This window comes from Prosopis cineraria, unplaced genomic scaffold (genome assembly GCF_029017545.1).
Source record: "Prosopis cineraria cultivar Desert tree isolate PC_DT_omini unplaced genomic scaffold, ASM2901754v1 PC3, whole genome shotgun sequence".
Classification (NCBI taxonomy): Eukaryota; Viridiplantae; Streptophyta; class Magnoliopsida; order Fabales; family Fabaceae; genus Prosopis; species Prosopis cineraria.
Genome location: NW_026555334.1, coordinates 1127270 through 1138684, shown reverse-complemented (window position 1 = coordinate 1138684; position 11415 = coordinate 1127270). Strand labels below are relative to the sequence as shown.

The 11415-nt window shown below is 32.4% G+C and overlaps 1 protein-coding gene across 5 annotated transcripts; it reads right to left on the bottom strand.

Annotated features, from left to right (window-relative positions):
* Positions 1-4282: 4282 nt before the first annotated feature.
* On the bottom strand, positions 4283-8027 carry LOC129305990 (uncharacterized). Of its 5 annotated transcripts, none has more exons than XM_054946255.1 (3): positions 7641-8027; positions 7502-7558; positions 4283-6066 (listed from the first exon to the last, which is right to left on the bottom strand). In XM_054946255.1, exon 3 carries the CDS (start codon positions 5791-5793, stop codon positions 4444-4446), a length of 1350 nt encoding a protein of 449 aa, XP_054802230.1. In that variant the 5' UTR covers positions 5794-6066; positions 7502-7558; positions 7641-8027; the 3' UTR covers positions 4283-4443. The 5 variants fall into 5 exon arrangements, with proteins under 5 accessions (XP_054802230.1, XP_054802234.1, XP_054802233.1 ...); XM_054946259.1 differs by having other exon boundaries at positions 4283-5829; XM_054946258.1 differs by having other exon boundaries at positions 4283-5826.
* Positions 8028-11415: the final 3388 nt, after the last annotated feature.

The window sequence follows — 11415 nt, the reverse complement described above, 5'->3', positions numbered from 1 at the left end:
TTACCTCACTTGTACTATTTTGGTTGTTGAAAATATTAGAATTATATTTTGGGCCCTTAGCCTTTGTGTATGTTGACATATACATATGTTTATAGGGTCAAAATACTAGCGCAAGTGTAGAAATGAAGATTTGAGCATATTATGAATGATTTGAGTTACATGCAATGACAAATTACCTCCTCCTTTATTTTTAGTAAAATGGGGTTGAGAGTGAATTTTTGTTATATTAATATTTCGATGCTTGTGATGTATTGTACTGGTAGTCCTAGGTCCATTGGACATGGTCTAGGTATTAAGAAAAGCTTTTGGCACTTATTGAGAGTTTTGGACAAATTATGTTGAAAAGTAGTCAAATTATGCTTGGGTATCCAACTTCTTAATGTGACTTATTTTAAAAGTGAAACCCGTGCCATTAGTTAGTTCATGTAAAGAGCTTTCTGTAAATACCTAGATCACCCCATTCAAACATCGAACGGAGAATCAAGGCGAGTTAGAAATTCCCCTGATTCTGCTATCATTTGACAGAAAAACCAGTGAAATTTCATGTAACACACCGCGGCGCATGGCACCTGAGCGGTGGCATGTGGCACAAAGAGTAACACGCCATGGCACAGCATGCACAAGATTGCTCTAAAGCACAGGATATGTTTTATTTTTCAATCGTTTGTGACTTCTTTCACTACTCTGAGGTATCTCATGCTTTTGAAACTTATTTTTACTCTAATATGAAAGATTTTGATTGATTTTAACTTGTTTCTATTTAGAAAACTTGGGATCCCTTACTTTTGGGTTAAAACTTGATAATCACTTTTTGAGCTAATCCTCTGATTACCACGGGTTTCTTTTATTAATTGCATTTAGTAGAGTGAGAACGTTACATCCGCTTTCCCTCTGCCTTTCATAGATTGAAATTTGGATTTTTGAACAAGGAGATAGTGGTAATCAATCATACAAGGTTCCTCTTAATAAGCATACTCTAAATCTTTCTTTTTCATAAAAGACACAACAAAATATCCATTGTTGAGAGGTGTGATGTGCATCACGTCAGTCAATCTCCATATGCGAATCAACTATGGATGCAAAAACCTCAAGGGTATATTCTAGGGGTGTTCAGTCCGGACCCGTCCCGATTGGCCCGGTATCGTCCCGATCATATCGGGACGGGTCTTGTCCCGGCCCGAAAATAATCGGGACGGGACTTTACAGGACGGGACAGGAAAGAGGTTCGGGACGGGACGGGACACGGGATTACCATCGGGACGTCCCGTCCCGTCCCGAATATTATATATATTATTTTTTATTTTAAATATATTAATTATATTAATATAATTTATACTTATATCAATTATAATTTTAATACTTACAATTCTTATTTAAAACTAAAATTTTTTATATTGATAAATTTAATGGCATGGAGTAAACATGGCGATATCTTTCTTTATAATATATTAATTATATTAATATATTTATTCTTATATATATCTATTTAATAACTTTTATTTACAATGTATTTTTTGTTTATTTTTAGAAGAGTAATTAGCTTAGTACATCTTCACTAAAGTAGAAGAACAATGATTTGATGTTATGTTTGACTTGTCTATTGTTACTAATCTTATAGTATAAAGATCATTTGTGTTTATTATTATAATGTGTAGTTATGATTAATATGATTCAATAATTGATTTTAAATTATTGTTATTTATGTACTTGTGTTGTTTTGATTTTAAACTTAATAAATTATATGATTTAAAATTTTAATGAATGTTATTATCCAGATCTTTTTTCGATATTATTTCATTTATCGGGACGGCAGGACGTCCCGATCTTGTCCCGGTCCCGTCCCGACTCTTAACGGGACGGGACGGGACACGGGACCAAAATTCAGTCCCGATCTTTTTCTCGGGACGAGACACGGGACGGGGGTGTCTCGGTCCCGTCCCGTCCCGTGAACACCCCTAGTATATTCTTTCCAAGGAGTATGATAATCAATGAGTTCCTCCAAAGTTAGCACCATTCCACATGTTGCTCAGTTGAAACCTTAAGTTTCGAGCATTTTATCCTCCTTGTTCCTTGCGTTGTGCCATCTTTGTTTGAGCTCTCAGATTCTTCAATCTCCTGTTTTCTTCATTAAATATCCTTTCCAGCCTTTTAGAATATCATCATTTTCTTTATTGTAGGATAGAAATCCTACAGAGTTAAGGCTTAATAAGAAGTCCTTATAAGAGAATCTAGGTCTATGATTCTGCACCAACGATTTTTTCACTTCCTCTATTGTATTCCTTTTCTCACATGTAGCCATTCTTTTGGCCAAAAACACCATGCCCTTATCCCCTCTGCCTCTACTATCCTTGCCTCCCGCACTTTGACTACCACCACCATCACCGCTGTCATCCACCACCATCACTATCAACCTTTGCGGTAGGATATCTCTAAACAAAAAGGAAAAAACAGAAGCGTTTCTTTTTAGTTTCTATCTTCTAAAGCCAATAAACACAAAGGATTAAAGGAATGAGACTTATTTTTTTATCAATTCCATAGGGTTTATTTTTGTCCAACACTTTAAACAGAGAATTAAACATTGATAGGGTTATAATTGGGGTTAAAAAATGGGAATATTGCATTTAAGGCCTACTAAAGGCACATATCCACGCTATAGGCCCAATGAATTTTGAAATTCCTCTGCAACCTAAAGAGTAAAGGCCTCAAGTGCAATTATTTTTTTAAGGTAAAAAGATTGAATTTCCCTTAATGAGTGAGAATATTTGTCATGTACGTTAATCAAAGAAAATTAACAATAAAAGATTTGTAAATAATAAGAAAAGTCTAATTGTCTAATTACTTACAACAAATTCATTTACTTACAAGAATTCATGTGAGTTAAACTTGTACCTTTAAATCATTCAAATTAAATCTAAACTGTCTAGATTGATAACAAATTAGATTTATTAAATTTTTTATAATTTTTTATGTTAATAAATATATAATAAAAATATAAAATAAAATCTAAATAGTTCAGATTAAAATCTAAATGGTCCAAATATTATCACCATGATAAGCACTAAAGCGAACCCCAATTTGGAGGTCATTCTTATAAACAAATTAAACAGGCCTTTCTGCCTTCATAACTTTGTGTATGCATTATTTCATGCATCACCTCAAGTCCTCAACTATATCTATTTATTGGCATACAAAATAATTTTAGTGATACTTGGAATATAAATAGGAAGAATGACAATTAAGTCCCAAAATATTGAATTAATACCGATTAAGTCCTCAATAATTTTTTTAAAAAAATAAATTAAAAATATCTATCCAAATTATTACAAATCCAAGAGTTTCAATTATAAATAAGTATTAAACATCAAATGTAATTTTAAATTGCAACAGAAATTTTTATTTGTAACTATTTGAATTGATATTTATAATTTATTTTGTAAAAAAAATTGTCTGGAACTTAACTAATATTAAGTGTAAAAAATTGAAATTAAAATTGAAATAAAATTGAATTTTAAAATATGTTAGTTAAGCAATGGAATCCTAATTTATTTTATATTGATTATGTATATTAGAAATATAAAAAGTCCAAAACCCCTTTTCAAAATTTTTTTTTTTAAAAAAAAAAAAACTCATCACCGTCGATCTGCTACCGAAGCAGTGAAGCAGCTCGAGGAGATAGGTGGTGTAAAGCTAGAAAAAGGGCTTTCTTTTTTCTTTTCTTTTTTCCATCGACATGCACAGCTTCCCCCTTGCCTGATTAGCATTCATCCACGACTAAGCTATAACCTGACATGGATAGCCCATCTGTGGCATCTATGTCTCCGGTTGAATTTGATGTATATAGTTTGATTCTATTGTAAGCCTTGTATAGGCTTTTGAATAACTTGAATTCGAGGTTTGTATCTCATGTTATAACTATTGGAAGGTGACTGCCATAGAATAGCAACAAATTCTGGGCAGATTTTTTTTTTTTTTTCTCACAGGTATTCTTCTTATAGAAGTAATTCTATTCGAAGCATTAACGCATTTTTTAAAGGAAATAAAAAAATCGACTGCCATGATATGTGCTTTCATCAAAATAAGTATTCCAAAAATCATAATGAAACCATTTTTTAAGTTCGGGATGGGAAAGTGAGAAATTAAAAGGGGAGGTCTAATCAACTCATTTGTCAACCATATCCAACATGTTTGGAAGTCCGTTAATGTTGGATTTGGTGAAAGTCTGTCTGGCGGGTGCCCAAAACCGACACTTTCCAAACGTCCCTATAGTCAAATGCTCAAGATCAAATGAGAACATCAGTCATTTCCCATGACAATGCATCTTATATATTTAACCTGCCATGTGAATTTTTATGGTTGCAACAAAATATAAAACAGATTCAACAGCGGGTTTTCATTTCATGCACTACGTAATAAGCAAGGATACGAATCTTTTCCAAACATGTCCTACAGCTGTCTGCCCAGGTTGATATGTTCCCCACCTTGCATCCTGCTAGTTCCAAGAGAGAAAGGGGCTATGGACATCTCAGACCTCCTTAAATCTGAGTCAAGCTCCTTCTGCTTCAGTTGCAAGATTCGACGCTCATTCTCCAGTTTCATTCTTTCATTCTCCAGCCTCAACCTCTCTAGCTCCCTATCTTTCTTACTGCAGTATCTTAGCCACTTAAAATGCTGCTTCTCAAGTTCAAGACTTTGGGCTTGGCAAGTCACTTTTTGCTCTTGCAGCTGCAACATCTGTATCTTAATCCACTGACTTCGTTCCCATCCTGACTTGAGGGGGTCTTGAAAAATACTTGCCATTTCAGCTTCAAATTTTTCCACCCTAGAAGATTGTGGGCCGCCACGGTCATCATTGTCGTTATTGTTCTTTCCACTGTGCTCTTCCATCATCTCTGCATCACCACGAGCATCATGATTACCTTCATCATCTAACTCATCATCCTCACTTTCATTTAAGTCCTCAGCTTCCTCCTCTGAGTCATCATTGTCTCTCGAATCCCTCCCTTGTTGTAGAGAATAGGCATGCAGATCAAGATTATGGCAGTTTGGTATTCTTTGTCCATTATGGTAAGCACACATCTCCTTATAGAACAAGTGCTTTGAGCTCAAAATCTTTCGAACCACATCCTTTGTTTTTGTTGACAGGTTGGGCATTGAATCCATCAATGCAGGATTCTCCACCACTTTGCAGCTAATTCCTCTTCCAAGTATATCATTTAGCTTCTTGTACCTCTTATTCAAGTCATTGAATTTGTCCTCGCACTGTTGCGGCGAAACATGGCAACCCTTTTTTATCATTATCTTGGAAACCGTTTTCCATTTACCCTTCTTCTGTAGACACCCGGATCGTCTTCTATGACCATCCATGCCTTGAATTGTCCCATCATCACCCACACAAGCTACCACCCCTATAAGAAGCCTAACTACATTGTCAGTCCACTTCATTCGCTGCCATGGAGATCTCTTTTTGTTCTTCCCACCGTCATAGTTCTCGCAATTTGCATCTTCTGCATGACTTGGTTCATCCTCTTCACTCATATCATCACTATTGGTGGGAATAGTGAGAGCTGCCGCTTTTCCCTTACCAAAATTCACTGTTGTGTTTGAGCCTTTCACTTCTAATAGCCCGACTGGGTGATCATTTTCTAAACCACTCACCATAGCCATTTGATTTTGGCTGGTCACTGATGGGTGACCCAACTGAGCATGTTGATTTCTGTTGAATGGCAATTCCAGGTCCAATATCCCTCCACTGGGATTGGATAAAAATCGACCTCCTAAACTTGAGTTATTCATTGTTGGAACACAATCAACAATTCTCAGCTTTGCCTGCTGGTCAAAGGCAGAACAGAATGAACACAGATATTTGGATTAAGGCAGTCACCAGAACAAGATCCAGACTAGTCTAAGCATGCAGCCCGATACACCCAAAAATCAGAAAAGCTGTGCCCTTTATATTCATTTAGACTCCACTTCAGCAACAAAGAAAAGGTTGATCACAATTCTCAACATGAAGAATCCACTTTGTATATGATCACATTATATAGGTTGTCCTTCGGATTTGTAAACCTAATATAAAACAGATGCCAATGAGCATATTTATTAATTCTTCATATAAGTAAATTTTTTCAAAATTTAACACGAACCCTCATAAACAAATTTAACCCCCTCATCTAAAATAACACCAAGCCCCATATAGATAATCAAAATATCTTGTTTGCAGAGCACATTCATGAACCCATTGGGGACAGTAACGAAAGAAAGCCAATGTCAACGTCAGATTCTATTGTGAAAAGAGATAAAAATCTAAATTATATTACAGTGTTTATTTTATTGCCTTTAATGTCATGCAGTGTTATAGCTCTCATTCTGCAATATTAAGTCAATATCATCTATAACTCACGAGACACCTATAGCAAATATGCTCCAGTTGTAGAGACCAACACACACACACACACACACAGCTCCATTTCAATACGTTACAGAGCTTCCACATCAGGTTCCTACTTACCACCAAAAAGCTATTTGACTATTTCTTTGTCACAAGAATGTAAATGGTAAAATAAGCACCGCAAATCATGCAAATATAATATGAAGTGTTATCAGAAGCTACGTGGTCAAACACTTCAATTAATATTTCGGAATTGCTTTTTCCAAAGACAGGTTTATCTCCATGGAGAACTCCGTGAAACAAGCTAAACTAGTTCCTCTAAGGAAAATTAAGCTTAAGCATGGACGTGAGCTATATCTAGAATACCTATCAGGCTAAACCATCAAGCGTCCAATTTTTTTTTTTATAAATACTTCATTGTATAGGAGCATCTATTTGGCAAATAATTTTAGGGTAAGTATAAGAAGATACAATAACATCAACAAAAAGCCTCAGCCTACTAAGTGAGGTCAGGTTATATAGATTGCACGACACTATTGCACACTATCATCAACCAAGTTTTTAAAAATATTATTAATTAAGAGATCTCGTCCAATAACTTTTACAAATATTCTCTTTGGTCTTCTTATATGAACTTAAGATTATCTGTTCTATTCTCCTTACTAGTGCCCCCACAGCCCTTTCCATATATGTCCAAACCATCTCAGATCATTTTCCACTATCTTTTCCTCAATAGATGCCATGCCTACTTTTTGTCGTATATGCTCATTCTGGATACAGCATATAAAGATACAGGTAAGTAAAACCATTGATTAGGAGGATCCATTTGGTTCTAGATACAAGTTATATGGATTTCCAACAGAAAACTGTGTTCAACTCGTTCCCTTAAGTGAGCAACTGTTACAAATTTACCAATCCGTTATTGTCTTTACTATTTCCCCGCTTGACCTATTTTTTTCCTTCCTCTCATAAAGCAAACCACAAGGATTTGTTCCAATCCTTTTGAAAAATCCAACCGCAAAGTCCCCTCCTTTGTGCTTTAAAACGTACACATGATGAAGAAATGATCAAATTAACATAAATATTAAATTGCCCGTAAACAAAAACACACACCTTTAATCACCCTGCAATCATCCAGCTTTTAGATTCAGAGAGCCACCTTCAATTACCCTGCAATCCGATACCAGCCGATGATATTGAGAGAGGCAGCAGCACGAGAAGCTTAGTGGCAGCATGCTGAAGAACCCCTTACCTGATGCTCAGAACAGTAATCGAACACCGGACCAGAATCACGACGGAGAAAGCACCAAGACGGACCACCACAGATGAGGAGGACGGAACGGTTTTCCGATCCGAGCACCACCGGAGGAAGATTGGGCGCGAGATCGAACACAAGTGAAGCTTGAGAAGGAAAATCTGGGAATTTGGGATCTGAAGCTCCTCAGATTCGGACGTTATAAACAATAAATATGTTAAAAATTTTCACTATGCTACAAGAATTCAGGCATCAGCCTTGTCGCTGGGACTATAAGCAAGGGGTAAAGTTTGGGGCTTGGGGTCGCATTTGCGACACGCGAGAAACAGGCCAAGAGGCATGTGCCACTTGACACTGTTCACTGTTCCCTTGACCAATGAGCAGAGACTCCATGACTCGTGGTTGCTGGTAAGGGCGCGACGCGGAGTCAGGATTTAAGAACAGAGGTTAAAGTTAAAAATTATACATATCATAAAATTTTTATAAAATTTAAAAGTGTTGAAAATATCTAACACTTATATAATATAAAAAATTTTAAAAAATTAAGGAATTGCAAGTCCTACTAATCCTCCAGTATTTGATTGCTGAAAATGTAGTGCTTGTTTGACAATTTATTTTAAAAATAGTTCTTAATTTTTAGAATGAAAAAATAAAAAATTATTTTAAAGAATAAAAAAATGAAAACATTTGTTAGATGTTTTGAAATTATTATTTTAAAGAATAAAAGATAATAAAAACACTTATTTTTATTTTTTTAAAACATGTTTTATAAAATAATAATTTTTATAATAATAAAATAAAAATAATTTTAAATAAACTCGTAAGCTTTTGCTTTTTTCTTTTAAAGCAAAATGATAGATCTTGCAAAGACATCAGTCAAGAATCATTGAAATGTCAAGAGGGAATCCTTATTTATAATGAAAAAATAAATAATTCTTAAAATAATTAATAAAACATCACCCATAAATTTAAGTAAAATTAATTATAAATTTAAGTAATATAATTTGTGAATTAACAAAAATAAATTATAAATGAATAGATAATTTTGTGAATCTATGTATCGTTACTTATAAATTTAAGAATAGTCACCTATTAATTTTAAAAAGGTCAGTCATAAATTTTATGAAAATTTAATTTTAAATGACTAAATAATCTAATAAATTTTTGCATCACTTGTGATTCACAAGTCATCTGTGAGTTTAAAGAATATTACTTGTAAATATATGAAACTTAATTCTAAATAAACATGTATAGTCTTAATTCACTACAAAAAAACAACAAATTAGTGACGGAATTTAGTGACGAAGTGATGAAAGTTTCTGTCGCTAAAATTTTATCATTATTTTATCGTTAATCTATCAAAAATAATTTACTAATGAAAAATTTCATCATTAATGGTTAGAATATCTTATTTCAATTTAGTGACAGAATTTACAATAAAAAATTCTGTTATAAAGCTCTCTATCATAATTTTGTCGCTAATTATTTTTAATTTAATTTTATTATTTATAATATATATTTATATATAATTTATTTAATAATTTCTTATCATGCTATAAATAAATAATTTAAAAATTATAATTTAAAATAATCTATTATTTTAAATTATTTGTATATTATTAATAATAATTTAAATTGTATACTTAATTATTCTTATTTAAAAATAAAAATAAAATAAAATAATTATAAAATAAAAAATAAAATATTTTTATTATATAGATACAAATTATAATATAATATATAATGATAATAAAATATTTTTAAATTTAATATTAAATTTATTATCAAAAATAATTTTTTTAAATAAAATAATAGCAATAATTATTATATATAAATTAATTTTTCCATATTAATAAATAAATATAATGTTGAAAAAATAAGTAAATTTGACTACTATATTTAATAATAATTTAAATAATATATTTATTAATATATGTGTGTGTAGTTAGTATTATATATTTAATTTATTAATTAGGACTAAAGATACTTTTTAGCTCACTGACAACAAGGTAGATGCAAAGGCACATGGGAGTATAAGGTTGCAAGTTCGAACTAAGCCAAGGTATAATTGAAGGTAATAATATTTGACATTTCATGACAAATAACATGGCGATGACGTGGCACTGATCCATTGGGTGACTAGGACGTAGTGGTAACATGACAGTGAAGTGGCACTGGTCCACTGGGTGACTAGGTAGTGGTGAGGTGGCATTGACCCACCGGGTGACGTGGCAATGAAATTTTGGTCCACCTAATAAATTTGCAACAGAATTAGCGACGAAATAAGTTCGTTAAAAAATTAGCAACAGAATGCATTCCATCACAAAGTAAGAATAACTTTATCCTTACAATTCTGTCGCTAACGAATTAGGGATGATGTTTTTACCAACAGAAATATTCCGTCGCTAATTTATTTAGCGACAAAAAATTCTGTCGCTAATCAGCTTTTTTTTTTGTAGTGATTATAAATCAATGATTTAAAGATCCTCTCCTATATTTCTGAATATCCATTCACAATTAATTTTTTATAAATTTACAATTAACTTCCTAAAAATTCACAAATGATTCTTCTTATATTGACAAGCCACAATATATAAATTCAGAGGCAAAAAAAAAATATGGGAAATGGTGGGGAAAGCAGGGGATGAACTGTCACGAGAAAGATATATAACTTAATTAGTTTCTGGAAATCCTAGATTGATGAACTCCTCTCATGACCACGGGTAGAGAGAAGGTTGGGAGAGTTTTCTCTTAGTAGATGGAGAGACTTCTTTCAGCCTTCCACCAACAAAACTTGTTAACTTGTTCTTTCACATGTTCAATTTCGTTGACTTGTTATAATATATATGAGGTAGACTTGTTAAAACTCTAATTAACCTGTTATTTTATTAACATGTACTTATTAATTTATTAGCAAAACTTATTAACAACATAACTCCTACACATTCAATCTTGTTAACTTGTTATTATAATATATGTGTTGTGAACTTGTTAAAATTTTAACATAATTTGTCATTGCAAGCACTAATGTGTACTTGTAAATTTAGGAGTAAAACTTGTTAAAAATACCTTAAACATATTCAATTTTATTAATTTGTTACAATATGAAGCAGATTTGTTAAAATCTTAATCTAACTCTTTAATTCACTAATGCATACATATTAAATCACTAGCAGAACACTTTAATAATACATTTTACATATTTAATTTTGTTGACTTGTTTGTTGTTATTAAGAAATAAACTTATTTAAACCTTAACTTAACTTATTATTTTGCTAGTGTACCTATTAATTCACTGGCAAAATTTGTTAACTTATGTATTGGACTTGTTAAAATCCTAATATAACTTTTCATATAACTAATCATTGAACTTAATTAATGATTTAAAGTTGTTTTATATTGTAACTTCAAATTATTTAGCGGTAAAAACACCATTTAACAATTTATTTGTTAGAAAAATTTGAACCTAAAAATTTTATGAAGGAGTAAAAATTCGATCCGGATAAAGACGTACTTTTAACAACGTGCTGCTTCTAGGGAAATAATGCATAATTTTATTTATTTTTATTTCATCGTCATCGTCACGCCATGCATCAAAGTATAAACTCTCAGAACGTACAATCAATTAAACTATGAGAGAGGTAAAATAACACGTACAGACACGTGAATACATTATGACCCATTGCACATTTCTTTCGCACGATGATGAAGACGAGTAAATTAAAGAAATAATAATGAGTTACTGAAGCAACAACTAGGGATACATGGTGAT